At 43.8% G+C, this 16,206-nt stretch overlaps 1 protein-coding gene across 1 annotated transcript in view; it reads right to left on the minus strand.

Annotated features, from left to right (window-relative positions):
• The window catches only part of TAFA5 (TAFA chemokine like family member 5), a 484,368-nt gene extending 472,483 nt beyond the window's left edge, over positions 1-11,885 (minus strand). The window contains exon 1 of the mRNA XM_054987721.1: positions 11,774-11,885. Within this exon, the coding sequence (XP_054843696.1) occupies positions 11,774-11,885 (112 nt within the window). The remainder of the gene's footprint in view (positions 1-11,773) is intronic.
• Positions 11,886-16,206: the final 4,321 nt, after the last annotated feature.

A 16,206-nucleotide genomic window follows, 5' to 3' on the forward strand; every position in this document is an offset into this window, starting at 1 on the left:
GAGTATAGAGGTACACTTTGTAATGCTGATATTCCACAAATCCCAGAGGAATTAGAACAATGAATTATGATCATTCGAGTCTGTGACAACAGAAAGCACACCGTAGAAGAGAGTAGAAAGACAGTCTTTAGACAACCCTAAAGAGAATATTTATGACAACAGTGGAAAACTAAACCAAGCAATACAGCACAATTCAGACAAAAAGCAAACGCATAGTTTAATTGAACTTCCTATGGCTAGTGTCTGAATACAACCTCCTTCACTTAGTACAGGTACTTAAACGTCCACCAAACTAGGATTTAACGCCGTGGTTTGAAGTTGGTAGCCAGAGTTTTAACTATAGTTCCATGTGATGTACAAATGTGGACATTTGGACTTTTTCTATGCTGCTGCTCTTGCACAGCCCAGATTTGCCTACCTACAGAAAAGGAGATAAAGCCAGCATTTTTTTTTTGAGGAAAATCAGATTTAAGCCAGCATTTTTTGAGCAAACCAGAGTCAAATTCTGGGTTTGCAAACTAACCACAGTTCAGATAAATCATAGTTTCCTGTTGTGTCTGAACAAAGTATATGTATGCTATGATATCCATACCCTTTGTAACAAACACACAAGTCATCACAGTATTGCCACCATACATGCAATCACCTGCGTTCAATCCATTCTGAAAAGTTCTTCCTTTTTCACCATAGAGGTATATCACTAACATATCATGATATTAGAGATCCCCAACCTTTCTGAGTACATGGGCCGATTTGGAATTCTGACGCAGGGTGGTGGGCACAAACCCAATGGCAGTTGCAGGAGGTGGAGCCCCCTAACATGCACACACACACGAAGTCCAAGCACAGGGGAGAAGAGGGGTAATTTTAAAAAATAGACTGCGAAAGGAGAGTGAGAGAGAGAATGAAACCCACACTGTGATAGCAGCTGTCACCAACATGTTTTTTTAAAATCTGCATAGGAGATCAGATCTTGCATTGCTAATCAGATGCCCTCCTGGGCAAAAGCTCTACCTGTCCCCACTCACTTCTTAAAAACACTCCGCAGGCACCAAGAAAAGTTTCCACAGACACCACATCAGGGAGCCCTGCTCACAGTGGACTCTATTTTGGTCAAAAGGAGACGTACAAACATTTTAAATAAATAAAATATATATACTGACTTTTATGCAGTTCAGAAACATAATGGAAGTGTACGGTCGAGTTACTTTGATATATATATAATTGTGGCTTTCTGTTGGAACACATTTTGTTTCATGCAAGTACAATAGGAGAATGGAGCAAAAATGGAATTAATTACTTGCAGGTATAATGGCTCAATATACAGTCTCATTTTTTTTTTAAAAAAACAACAACCTTGCTATATTGTCCACATACTCTAACTGACACTGAAGAAAGATATATACTTTGATCTTAAGTATTAAGATAAATCTTTAAAGTAGCATCACTATAAGAATGTTTTATCTGGATTAGCCTCTCCATCAAGTCACTTGAGTAAAGACAAGTACCTCTATTTGTAATGTGAGAGGGCTTTAGCAAATAGGTTTGAAGTTCTGATCTATCACACATAATTACTTGCAAGACAAGGAATTTAATGAACTCGGTTAAGTTTGGTTGGAACTCTTTATCAGTTGTAAAAGACTTTGCAGCTCACATAACTAGCATTAAAGGCTGGTGACAGACCATCAAACTGTATAAAAGGTTCTTTTTTTCCCTCCTTTTAAAAGTATCAGGTAATAAAAAAATGTAAACTTCATGAAACTGGACCCTACAAACTCTCAAGATTACTAAACATTTTGTGTAGATTTCAGGAAACATTCTTCTTTTTTTTTTAAGTTAGAGATTCAATGGTTACACAGCCCCCCTTCCCCCAGTTCCTGGGGTTACTTTCTCATACATGGGGGGGCCCTCAGGTTGGACTAAATCTACATACATCACCGCATTCCATATTCATTATATTTTTATTGTTTCCCAAAGCTGAAGTACATAGAAAGTAACAGATTTTCCAATATATTTTTTATTCAACAAAATGTATAACCCACCTTTCTGTCCTCATAATGGGCGATAAGGCAACTAACAAATTAAAATATGGTAAAATAATGCTGAAAACAACAAAAACAGAACACTAAAACAATTAAAACCAGAGCTAAATACATACAAAAACATAAAAACAACAATTAAACATTGGGACGGAAGGAGCAATTCCTGAGGGGATGCCAAACAACAACAATAAAAGTCACCCGCTGACAGAAGATGGCAACAGGAGACAGTTGAGTCTCCCCAGGAGGTGGGGGGAGAGTTCCAGAGTCTTGATGCCACTAACTTCAGAATATGAACGCAGTGGTCAGGTATGTTCACAAGGGAGTAGGCGGATCGTCAGGTGTGTTGGTCCCAAACTGTATAGGCCTTTAAAGGTCAGCATCAGCACACACTGAATTGTGCTGAGAAACACATTAGGAGCCAAGGTAGATGAGCCAAGGCTGGAATATGGTCCACTCCAGTGAACATCCTGGCTGCAGCATTCTTCACCAGTTGAAGTTTCAGAATACTTCTGAAGGGTAGCCCCATGGACAGCACATCGCAGTAATATAATCTAGATGAAACCAAGGCATGCACCACACTGCCCAGATGTTTTCTGCTCAGGAAAGGCCACAGTCAAAGCTAGTAAAAGGCAGGCCTGGCTACAGCTGCCAGAATTCAATTGCTGAAGTCCTGAAAAACGAGGATGCTATGCGGGAATCTATGGGTTCCAAACAAAAAAATTTTGATGTGATTATTACGAAAAAAAATTGTCCAACATTTAAAATCTTTATTATCGTTCATGTAAAGAACCAACTAAGTCTTTACGTCCCTTTGGAAACTCTTGGTATGATGGGGGAGTGCTTATGGTTGAAAAGATATCTAATGAAATGGGTGAGTGTCGCTAGAAGGAAACGGGATCAGAGATCCCTAAGCAGGGCTAAAAGTCAGTATAAGAAGTTATTAAAGGAAAAGGAACAGGAATTGGCCACTTGTTATTGGGCTGAGCTTCAAGAAGTAGTGATCAACAAAAACAAAAGCAGATTTTGGGCTACAGCTACCAACTGCATCAGGAAACTCACTGCTGCTACTGCACTTAGGCGCAGGGAAGCTCACTTATCCAGCAGTAGGCCTGAGTCCAAGAGCACCTCCAGACTACAGACCTGTTCCTTCATCCAGAGTATAAACCCATCCTTCTCTCCTTTCCACCCACCAGCCAACCTACCTTTATTTACCCCCTCCCCTGGTCTTCAACTTTCCCTCCTTTCCTCATTCTAGCAGTCTCTGCCCAGGTAAACAATGGTCCAGTTGTGCAGTGCCAGCCCTGAGGTCAGCCCAGTTGTGTACTTAGGATCCCATAAGGGCTTGAGGATGCCCCCTGAAACTGCTGCCAAGCTTAGTTCTCCCTCAAAGCCTTGGAAAGGGCCTCCCACTCCCCCTCCCCTTTACTGAAAGAAAACAAGGCTTGAAGTCTGGAAATACTGTTGTAGTTGCCTGGCAATGGCCACTGAAGACATTCATTTCTCAAAGGTACAGGTGCTGCTTCGATCATCTGGGGGAGGGTAAACATTTATCAGAGTTTTCTGCAAACCTGGGACACTTTTTAGGTTTTCAGAAAGAACTGACTTGTCTGTTCATGACTCCAGTCTCTGGATTGAGGTATCCACAGCTTTGACAAAGTTGAGATGTATTGATAAGTGGGGGACTGTGAAAAACACAGGGGGAGACTGGAGGCCCTTCCAAATATCCACCAACATCCCCCCTCCCAAGTACCTTTTCTTTATTTCTTCCTTCCTCTCCTCCCGCCCCCCACTTCCAAAGACCCTTCCCTGGGCTGGCTCATCATTGCTGCATTCAGCTTCAGAAAGGCTAGTTGCCCGGGCCTCAAGTAACTTGTCGCCTCATTGATTGGTCCTTGCTTCCCACATGCTCGGGCTGGGGCCAGCTCATCCAGATGTTGGGTGGCTTGCTGCTGCTGTGCTTGTCCTCAGGACAGCTCACTGCCTCTGTGGTAGGGGCTGGGGTGGCTCACCACTGCTCATGCCTGGCCTCAAAGTGGCTCACTGCCCCTGTGTTTGGGGTGGGATTGACTTGCCACCTCCTCACCCAAGCGCCAGGCAGCTCACTGCCACCACTGTGCTCAGGCTCAGCCAGCTCCCACCACCACACCTGGTCTTGGAGTGGTTTGCTGCCTTCTCATCTGGGCCTCTAGCAGCTTACCACTTCCTTGCCCAAGCTCAGGCGGCTCACTGCTGCCACTGGTCTTAGATTTGGGAAAGCTCACTGCCACCATGCCAGCCTTAAAGAGGCTTACCGCCACTGCAGCCAGGGCCTGAGGTGGCCCACCACTGACACACCCACCTCATTGGCTTGCTGCATTGTCACCAGGGCAGCTCACCGCCTGCTCGTTCAGGCTTCAGTTAGCTCGTTGCCTCCTTGGTTGGGCCAGACCACAAGCACAGAGCTAAGGTAAGTGGGGTTTTTGGAGGGAGGGGGGAGATTTAACTCCTCCAATTAAATTTCTCCAAAGTTGCCAAAACACCTGTTTTGTTGCCAAGTGGCCCCGATCCACATGTTCACAGATCGGGGCCCCGATCCACATGTTCACAGATCGGGGCCACTTGCCTACTGGGTATTTTATAATCTCCAAATTTTGCTTCTGCCGGCTAGAACAGAAGTTCTAAAATAACTCAAAGTTATTTTAGTTAAACTAACTTATGCTCTTCTAAGACCAATAACTTCAATGGGCTTAAGTGGGTATAACTCTATTTAGGATTGTATTCATGACCAGCCTTACAGTAACTGGATTGGTAGGATAGTTTCGCAACCACAGCTGGTTTAATGAAATTATCCATAATGGTTCAGTGACTGCTTATCATTGAATAATTACATTTGAAACACATAAAGAACTCTTCAGCCACATTAAATAACTACATCAAAGGAACTATTAAAAGCAATAATTGCTAATAGCACTCCAGAACATGGACTTTATAATATGAAATTATAATTATGAAGTTATAATATAATCTGAATACAATATAATTGAAGACATTAAACTAGATTAAAATGCAAAGGAAATAAAAAAGGAAAGGCAGACAACAATTTAAGGAGCAGTAGAAAATGTTGCTATTTTGTAACTGGACATAACTGCAAATCCAAGGGGTTTGAGCTTGTTGCAATATGCTACTCACTGGCCTGGAAGCTCTTCTTTCTAGCCTGTGTGTAAAGAATAAGGGTGTGAAGGTATCATGATCTGACACAAACAGCAACTTCTTTAGTTTTACAAATGGCATGAATGAAGCAAATTATTTCTAACATGAAGGAATGGTCAGAACCCTTTCGATCTGATCATTATTCCAGTTCTTCATTGCCTAGTATCATTTTCCAGGGCAGCAGGACAGCCAGTCAGGAGACTGAGAGCAATGGCAGAAGACATGTGCCTAACAAGAATGACATCCAACCGGTACACTTGGCCCATTTTTCTACCCAATAGGATCACCCTGGTTGGCAAAAAGGAAACATGGTGTGCTCAGAAAGGCCCAAATCACTGGGTTGGATACCGCCAGCCTTTTCATTAAATATCATCAAATTTCTCTCCATAGTATAGCCCCTTCCTACACGGTTTTTGGAACGTGAAGTTCTCAGAGTAGCTTCTTTGGGCAGACAAAGAGGACTCCTCTTTCCTTTTCCACCAGCTGCAAAGTTGGTCAGATCCAACACCTGTTATCATTTCGCTGACTTGGGCTGGGGTTTCTGATCCTATATAAGCACAGTTCATGTTTATGTGAGCTACTTTGTTTTCGCGGGCTGTGTCAACTTGGTAGCCAGTGTGTGCAAGTAGAATCTGACTCAGGCTTCCCATCATGAGGAGGAGGGCAAATATAGCCTATCTGCAACAGGGGGAAGAGGGCAAACAGACACGGTAACAGAATCCAGTGAGGGAACAGAAGCTTCCCATATCACATGACTGGCAGCTCTCGTGATACGTGCTGTGGTGTGGTGTAGTGGCTAAAGGAACATACCAGGGTCTGGGAAACCCAAGTTCAGTTCCCACTCTACCATGGAAGCTTGCTGGGTCAGCCTGGGCCAGTCACATACTCTTATAGAGCAATCCTAAAAAGAGTTACTCCAGTCTAAGCCCATTGAAATCAATGGGCTTAGATCGGAGTAACTCTTCTTAGGATTGCACTGTTAGTCTAACCTACCTCAAAAGGTTGTTGTGAGGGAAAAATGGGGGAGAGGAGAATGATGCAAGCCAATTTGGGTCCCCACTGGTAAGTAAATAAAGTAAAATAAAAAACAAAAACCTGCCATGCAGATTAGACAGTACAGAAGCAAATACTTAAAACTTATTTCTCTGTGGTAGTACAGGCAAGAAAAATAAATCACAGTGAAAGATCTGGTCTTCTGTATGTAAGACCGCTGCTGCTTAAATTGGCCAAAAAAAAAATTCTCTCTATTGGATACCTTAATTGTATTTGAAAGCAATGAAGCTGAGGGCATAATGCTAGTATGTACAAGTTCAACCATTCATTTATAAAGCAGGACTTCTCTTTTTACCTCTTCTAATGTTTTCAACACATTTTATCCAGGCCAGTCTCCAATAAATGAAGTCAATGTGGCTATAAAAAAAGAAACAAAAGAAACCTGAAAGAAATAGACTGCTGATAAGTTAAGCATAGGTAAGGCAAGGTTTAGCTTCCCTTACCCGTTCTACTTTTAATTTTATATAATTTTAATTTTATAATCCCCTCGGTTTGCAGATCCCAGGAAAAGGGGAAAGTTTGTGCACAAGCCACTTCATGCTTTCCTCTGCAAGTGACCATTTTAATGGCTAGATGCTTTCTCCTGTCTACTTAAAATTTAGTGAGAAGTATGATTTTTGAAATTTCATCTCAATTGGGAAGTGAGTGTCCTACTGAAAGGGCTACCAGATTAGATTCTAATAAGATTATCTTTAACTCTTATATTAAAACAGCAGACTCAAGTTTTTAAAAATGAGAAATGAATCTGTATTTTTAAGGGGTGTTTTTTTCACACTCTAAGTGAGGAACAGTGCTAGTAATTCAGTGGTGAAGAGGAACACACAGCACATGCTCAATGAATCTCTCCTCCTGGTTACTACTGTTCAGATTCCATTTAAGATGTGTTTTGGATTTAGGCAGTGAGCAGCTCTCATACAAATTAACCGCTGGGCTTCATACTATACATTACCACATAATCAGCTACATTGCCTTTTATCGGAACATTTTCCACTGTTGGTTTGGAGACAGAAGCTGGCAGGTGGTATTTTGTTGAGGTCATTAATTCTGAAGTACCTTTTTTAATTCAAAAGTATGCCCTCCTTTTAAAACAGAGCAGCTGGGATGCCATATAAAAGATATGGCAATTTTTATGCTTTGCTTTTCTAATATGATAAAGTGATCATCATAATATTTTCAAATATCTGTAATAAATGTCACTGAGAAACAGAATGAAGAGGGAAAGCTGATCTGAATGTGGAAGAAAGTACAAAATTTATAGAATTTTTTTTTAAAGGAGCATAATGTTTTCCAGAGATGTAAAGGCACAAAATAAAAACCTTACTAAAAGGTTTAAATAAAACTGAATGACAAAAGATTGTATAAGGGCAATCTCCCCCTCCCCAGGAACACCTGTTTACATTCGGCACAAGATAACCATGACCGTATATATTTCTGACCGTCTTTCAACAGAATACGTGAAACAAGCTAGCAGTGTTGGTGCAGTTTACTGGACCAGGCAAGCAGTCATCTTTCACCATGCATTTTCAAAAGCCCTGCCAGTGACAACTAGTTATGCCCCATATGTTGCCCCAGACCTCTCAATTACAGGGAGAAGAAAAAAATACCGCAAGACAGGATCCCTGTGAGAATCACACCTATGTTCTCCTTTAGGGCCCCTTCCGATAGTAACTTTGTAGCATGAACTGAGCTGCTACAACGTGTACTTTCCATGTTATCCTGGTATTAAATGATACCCGCAGTATGGAACATTCCCTTGTGTAGCATCAGCATTAGGGGAAAGTGGCCCAAAGTTTTCAATAGAGGGGAATACAGTTTAACTACTTATCAGTTTTCTCTAGTCCAGATGTAGCTTGAGATTCAAGGCTTAGCCACCAATTCCTCAATGCTCCAAAGATAGCTTCATGTTACACTATTGAAACAAAATGTTACGCATACACCATGAAGCAATATTTCAACTACCGTTCTGTACAATGACCTTTTCATATGCAACAGTTCTCTATTATGAAAGATCTAAAAGAATCTCAAGAAATGCAAATCAAAGAAAAAAATCTCAAGAATAGTTTTGTGTGTTCAAGTATTTAGTTAAATATGAATTTATCTAGGCAATCTGGACATACTGACAATTTAGGCATATGTTTTGCTTGCAGGTATGTGATTATCACACTAATATCTCAGATGTGTTGAGCTTCGAAAAGCATTGCTCTTCAGTCTATTTCAGTTTAGTGAATGTGTAGAAGTAGATTCCGTTACAGATCAGGTGCCAATCATCTGGCATTCGGTTGTATAGCTGAAAACTCTAACCAGACTGTTCAACACCCACAATCACACACAAGTAAGTAGCTAAGGTTTTAGGGCATTATTTAAATTTATTTTACTACACCACAACTGAATATATAGACACATTTTAAAAACATTTTAATTGGAGCAACTTTCTCCCAGTCCTTGCCAATGCTTCTATACAAGCCTTCATAACTCTGGATACATTTTTTCCTCCAGAAGAAATGCCCGTTAAAGCTTTATCACTATAGCAACTAACCTAATTGGTCTAGTACAGGTCTCTCCTTCAACCATTGGGTGGAGCCACTATCCCTAAGTATAAACCAAATATTTAGGGAAAGAAAGCTGTCAGATCACCATTTTTAGGGACATTCCAAGCAACCATTATTTAAATATACTCAACAACACAGTTATAATTAGACAGCATTGATCTAAATTTTTAAAGATTTTTGTGCCATAAATAAATTACAGCCTTTTTCAGCTGTATCTTTTTACAAGGACACAATATTCTCCAAAACAAACATATTGAAGTAAAAAATAAATTAAGACACAAATAAGGAGAAGCAACAGTATTACGATTGTTGAGCTCCCCTACATACAATGGAGGAGTGAATACAGTCTAAATTTTGCAGCAGCTGTAACAACTTGTGCTATATGTACTCAGAATCCTAGATTTAATCCATGCATGTATTTTTTTTTTCAAAATAGTGTATGTGTTACGGTTGTTTGCAGTCTTTTAATTTCTTGATAATCAATCAACTAAGAATTGCAAAAACAGTCTCAATAAAAAAGAAATTGTCTACAAACTGATTCCATGTCTGGTCTTGAGATAGAACAGAGAGTGTTGAAGAGTTATCTTATTAAAAATGAACAGGAGAGGAACATGTCAGAAGCTGTATGTGAAGTTCTCCACACAGCATAATACTTTTACTGTTCTTCCAGGGCAGAGATAGGTTAAGCAATAGTTTTGGGGTTTTTTTGTCAGACGCTGCATAAATGAAGTTTAATTTTAAATTTGCACACACAGTAATTAACAATGCAATCCTAATCAGTGTTATACCCTTTTAACAATGAAATCTTAAACAGAGTTACTCCAGTCTAAACTCACTGAAATCAGACGGCTTACATTGAAGTAACTCTGCCTTTGAAGTCAGTGGTCTTAGAAGGGTATAACTCTGCATACAATACCTATATCATCTTTAAAATTAACTAAGCAAGGCTTTATTTGCAAAAACAAGTTTAAAAGATGATCTCTGTAGGTAACAGTGAAATGTCCAAGTGCCCCCCCCCCAAATCCTACCCTTCTATAGCCCAAAAAAAACACAGAACAATATTCATTAGCTTGATATAAATTCAAAGAATATGACAACACTCTTAAGAAATATCCTTTTCAAAGTTACTAGGATACATCTATTCTGTAAGCACAGGCAAACTTCTTGGAATAAAGAACCTGTTTACCATCTTATATGAAATGCTTAACATTTAGATATACAATATAGTTTAAAAGCTTTATTGTCCAATATACCTTTATTGATCGTAAGAAACTTTAGTGGCACACCAAGCACATGTTGTGCGTCACTTGCAACCTACCATATAAAAAATGGATTTAAAAAAATTCAAACACCATTTAACATCCTGAGGTCAAAAAGCAAAGCATTCCAATAATTTTTTACAGGATTTTATTTACAAACTACGCAAGTCTTTGATTTACCACAATTAGTAAGTGAAGATTTCAAGCATCACAAAACACATCAAAATATGTACTGGGTTTTATAGTTCACTGCAGTTTCCTACAGCATCGGCTGAAGAATAGTAAACCTAATAGAGTTTGAAAGACAGACAACAGAATAGAAGAATATGGAATACTACTGACATGCTCTGCAAAACTAATTCCCGTTTCTCATTGTGAAATAACCTTTCATAACAGACGTTATTGAATTAACTCCTTAATATTAAAAAAAGAGATCTTAGTCACACACTAACAATGAAATCCTAAGCAGAGTTACTCCAGACTGGAGTAACTCTGCTTAGGATTTCACTGTAAATTAGACACTGAGCAGCACAAAAAGGTATTGGATAAGGTAAGACATTTTCATCCAATGGAACCTACATGAGAATTCAATTCAGTAGTTTTATATTGTGACACCCCCTCCCCCATCACCACTGTATTTTCTTTGCTGCTGATAAACATTCTCCCACTGCTCAAAACAGAAAGAACATACCCTAAAACATATTTGCTCAAGATCTGTCAATCATCTGCATTACATGACTAAATACTTCAAACAAGGAACATTTTATTATATTGTCTTGAGAAATGAAGTGTAGCCAGCTCCATCAACACTGCACACCCCTTCCACCGCCAGACAGTATACTTCTATTTTTAGCTGAACCAAACAGAAGTCTGAAATGTTTCGCATAAACAATAAATTAAAATCAAGAAGTCTTATAGGTTTGGAAATTGAAGGTGGCCTCTCTTGTAATGTAGAAATAATGCTAACATATTCTAGGTTTGACCAACTATATTCCTACTGTCAGGTAATGTAGCTGGCATGGGACAGACTACAAACCTTGCCAAATAATTTCAAGGGATGTCAGTGACATTAAGACATCAGTCCCAAGAGCAAGTTTAGCTGTCACTAAAGGAATTAACACCAGCCTCTTTACATGAACCCTTGGAGCAGGAGAAGCAGAGGCTGGGAAAGGAGGAAGCGAAGGGCACACACATAAGAACCAGCTCGCCTACTTCTTTCCACAAGGGAAAGAAACATTCAGATTTTACGGCAAGGTTTTATGGCACAGCCCTTCTATTTCCATAAAACAGTTTTACGTAGGCAAGAAGAGTGGCTTGACAGTCTAACCTCACACATCAGGATTGGTTGGCAGCTTGGCCTAGAAGCTGAATGGGCTTTCGCTGTAGCAGGCAACTGGCCCCACAGGAAGCGGGGCGGCCTCAAACCCCCCACGCCTGGCCGCAGGGCTACTTACTGCTAGGGTTGCCAGGCTCCAGGTGGTGGCTGGAGGTCTCCCGGAATGCCCACTATTCTCCAGGTGACACAGGTCAGTTCCTCTGGAGAGAATGGCTGCTTTGGAGGGTGCACTCTATGGCATTACACCCCGCTGAGGTCCCGCCACTTCCCAAACCCCTCCCTCTCCCAGAGGCACCCCCAGAACGTCCAGGAATCTGCCAACCCGGATCTGGCAACCCGACTTACTGCAGTAGGCGATGAGGAGGCCCACCAAGATCATAACTGCCCAGAAAGTCGAGGAGGCGCTCGGCAGAGCGTTGGCATCTTTCCGGCGGCCCCTCCTGGGAGATGGAGCCATTGAAGCAAAAGAGCGTCGGGTTCAGCCTCACCAGCCGGCTCTCCCTCGGAGCGACCGCCTCGCGCCACGCGTAATCCCCACGAGAACCATCCTCTTCCACAAGCGGCACCAGGGGCCGGGCATCAACAACCCCGGGCAGCCGCGGGCAGCCTCTGCAGCCCGGCCCGGCCCAGCGGCGCCTGGAGCCGCGGCGCCTTCTCCGGCCGGCGCTCCATTCCAGCTCGGGGAAGTTTCCTTGCGGGGAAAAGGCGGCGCGCCCGTCGGACGGGAAGCGGGCCGGCGACGGAGGCTTCCCCTCGCGCGCTTCCCCCGCCTCAGCTCCCGACGAGACCGGCGGGCAAGGGCTCCCCTCACGCACTCGCGCCCGCAAGTTTCCCGAAGCGGAGGCGGCGGAGGAAAAGCGCCCGGCGCGCCACACGCCGCCGCCGCGCAAGCCCGTCCGGGGGGCGGGAGCAGAGGAGGTCGCGGAGAAGCCGCCGAGTCCGAGAAGCCGTCGGGCCGCCCTCAGCGGGGGAGCGGGAGGCGGCGCCCCGCCCTCCCTCGCGCGCCGCAAACTTGGCGCCTCCGCGCTTCTCCCGCGGGCCCCGAGCGCGCGACCTCCGGAGGGCGGCGCCGCCCGCAGGTGCAGCCCCGCTCGCGCTCGGGCGCCTTCCCCCGGCCGCCGTCAGCCCCCTCGCGCCGTCTCCGCGCCTTCGCCCGAGCCGCAGGGGCGGCCCGACGTTCGCCGCGCTCGGGGCCGCGTCCGTCGGCTGAGCGCTCGGGCCCGCCGCGGCCGGCGTCTCTCTTCCGCGCCTGTCCGGGAAGCCCCGAGGGCTGGGCCGGGCCGTGGGGGGGGGGCTCTCGGCCGCTTCTCTCCAGAGGCCGCCCCGAGCGAGGCGGGAGAGCCAGACGGCCGCTTCGCTGTCGCCGGCTCGTCTGGCGGCGCGGCCTCAGTTCTCTCCCCCCCCCCCCGCCCCCCAAGCGCTGCGGCTGTTGGAGGGGAGGCGCGCGCGCCGCAAACGCCCAAACCAATGGCAGGAAAGCCGGCGGCTCGGTGGGCTCCGCTGGGAAGGGGGGGGCAGGACTTCGGCTGGGAAGCGGCGGCGAGCCGGAGCCGGAGCCCCGGCAGGTCTGCTTGGCGGTAGCGCCCCTCCCCTTCGAGTTTCTCAGCGCTTGGTCCCGAGCGAGCGCTCGCCGAATGCCAGGCGGCGGAGCCGAGGTTTGGACCGGGCGTGCTGAAAGGAGGTTCGTTCTTGTGGAGATTCCCCACTGGGTTGCTTTGCAACCGGGTACTGGCGATCGGGTGCTTGGCTCTCGACTCCCCCCGCCCGGTTTGATATAAATTACCGTTTGCACCTTTATTACATCCGTGGGCATACACTTATATGAATTCATCCAATGAAAAAAGCTGACATCCTCCTGTGCAAATTTGCCTGGCGCATGCTTCACTGAATTCAGTCAACTTACTTGTCAAGTGTAATGCACAAAGCTGTCTGCAAGGCTTGAACTTCAGCCAGGTTCAACCTTTAGCCAATGAGACACTGTTTTAAAAAAAAAAAGCTACTCAGACCTACCAAATAGTCCAGCTAGTACAGGCCATGTTTGCTCTGAGGCTTCCATTGATTGATTGATTGATTGATCGATTGATCAGTTGATCAATCTATTACATTTATGGTTGTTGTGGATTTTCTGGGCTGTAGAGCCGTGGTCTCGGCATTGTAGTTCCTGATGTTTCGCCAGCAGCTGTGGCTGGCATCTTCAGAGGTGTAGCACCAAAAGACAGAGATCTCTCAGTGTCACAGTGTGGAAAAGATGTTGGCAGGTAATTTATATCTACTCAGGAAGGTGGGGTTGGGCTGAGTCATCCTGTAAGCCCAAACCCACCTTCCTGAGTAGATATAAATAACCTGCCAACATCTTTTCCACACTGTGACACTGAGAGATCTCTGTCTTTTGGTGCTACACCTCTGAAGATGCCAGCCACAGCTGCTGGCGAAACATCAGGAACTACAATGCCAAGACCACGGCTATACAGCCCAGAAAATCCACAACAACCATCATTCTCCAGTCGCGAAAGCCTTCGACAATACATATTACATTTATATTCCGCCTTCCCCAGGAATGGGCTCAGGGCGGATAACAACGATAGTTAAAGCCACCAATGAAATCATAAATACAATTGGATTCAACAAATGCATCACCTTGAATGGCAGCTATACTTTCTTCACCCCAACCTACACACCCCAGGGGATGGAGGGGTAACCAGATCAACCAACTGATGGGAACCAGAGCAGAGATTTTAAGAGGACTTCTTTGTAAACACATTGCAACTGTAGAGACTGGTCTTGGGCATATTTATTCGATAGGCAAGACTGGCTGAATTTGGGTTAAACTCTACTAGGTAACCAGAACCCTCACAGTTGGATCCCATGCAAATCTGTTTGGCTGTTAAGCTGATGTAGTTACTCCCAAGTAAGGGCACATAAGATTCCAGTGTTGCCATTGGATGCTGCACATGATTATTTGAAAGCAAACCCCGGCAATGCAATCTTGTCTTTAAAAGCCCTCCTGCCTGTTGGCTGGAGCAGTCAAGGGCTGTGCTTGAGTGCTGCCTGTGATAGCAGAGGAAGAGCCTACAAACAAGTGCTTGATTTATTGGCACAATTCCAGCAGGTGTGCTTTGTCTATAAAACACAGTCACTGTTCACTGGGATGCAAGTTCCACTGAATTCAATTGAACAGTGTGCACAGACGTATCGCTGAATTGAATGATGCTTGTCAAGCAATATCAGAATACTGGGAGTATGAAACACCCCGGCAATTGCTGAACAATTGTATAGTACATCCTACTATATAAAAGGCAAACTGTGCTTCTGGCAACTCACTTCCTACCCTGGTGCGCCTCCGGAGAGCACTGCTGTGAAGGGAAGCCTAGAAGAGGCAGCCCATCCTTTCGAGAGTGCGCCACGGTGGGATGTCCAGACCGGGATCAAGAGCGGAGCAGGTGGCAATGCCTGCCACCTGCCTTCACCCAGCTGTGATCAGCAGCAGAGCAGGTGGCAATGCTCGCCACCCACCTTCATCCTGCTGGGATCAGGAGTGGAGCAGGTCACAATGCCTACCCTCCCCTTTCTAGAGCCCGTTGTATTTTTTCCCACAACTGGCTTTGTTACTAGTATGTGAATACTACTGAAATCCATGAATTTGACAAAGATTCCTTTAGTGATTTCAAACTTCTTCTGTATAGAGGTCCAGATTGATTATGACATGGGTCTTGCATTTGAATATATGTGAGGAATAAAAAACATGGCTTACATTTCTGATTATTTGAATATTCAAATGAGATATTTCCATCTTAAACTCATTACTAGGATGTAAGATCCATTGAATTCTGTAGGGCTTCTGCTTAGGAATAAGTCCTATTGATATCAATGGCTTATGGATCACAACTTGATAGCCAGTTTGGTGTAGCGGTTAAGAGCGGCAGGACTCTAATCTGGAGAGTCAGGTTTGATTTCCCGCTCCTCCGCTTGAAGCCAGCTGGGTGACCTTGGGTCAGTCACAACTTCTCAGAACTCTCTTAGCCCCACCCACCTCACAGGGTGATTGTTGTGAAGATAATAAAATACTTTGTAAACCGCTCTAAGTGGGTGTTACGTTGTCATGAAAGGAGGTATATAAATTGAATGTTATTATTATCATTTTATATAGACAGTACTTTTTAATATAATAATATTCAATTTTAAAATAAAGTTGAATAGAAACCAACTTTATGCACATTTTCATTCTTTTCTAAAATACAGAACTTCTAACAATTAAGAAAGTAATTTATAACATCTTTTTAAAAAATGGCTTGGATGTGGGCATTAAGATACATCCCTGTATTTCATTCCATGTTTCATTCATCCATCTGAATAACTAAACTCATTGGTAGGAAGATGATTTTAATCTTACTTCCTGTCATGAAATAGTTCTAGTTTCCCCACATTTTCTAATCCTGAATCCTAATCCTAGTCAACCCTGCCGATTATATTTACAGTGAAATCCTAAGCAGAGGCCATAATGGGCTTAGACTGGAGTAGCTATGCTGAGGCTTTCACTGTTAATGCCTTAAACCCATGGTCTAACAGATGTTCTGCTAGGTAAATGGAGTCTTTTTGGACCAAACTAAACTATCAGGTTTTTAAAGAGTTGGATCTGGATTTCCTGGACCATTCAGGTTTCCTGCAGCCTGCAAGGGATGGTTGTTTTTATTTTTTAAATCAAGTAGAGTTGATTTGGGCTCTAGATGCTGCCACTGCAGGGGGGTCCTGCTTTTCCCCGCCAAACTGCACTAGGGAGA

The sequence above is a fragment of the Eublepharis macularius genome, chromosome 9, assembly GCF_028583425.1.
Source record: "Eublepharis macularius isolate TG4126 chromosome 9, MPM_Emac_v1.0, whole genome shotgun sequence".
Taxonomy (NCBI): domain Eukaryota; kingdom Metazoa; phylum Chordata; class Lepidosauria; order Squamata; family Eublepharidae; genus Eublepharis; species Eublepharis macularius.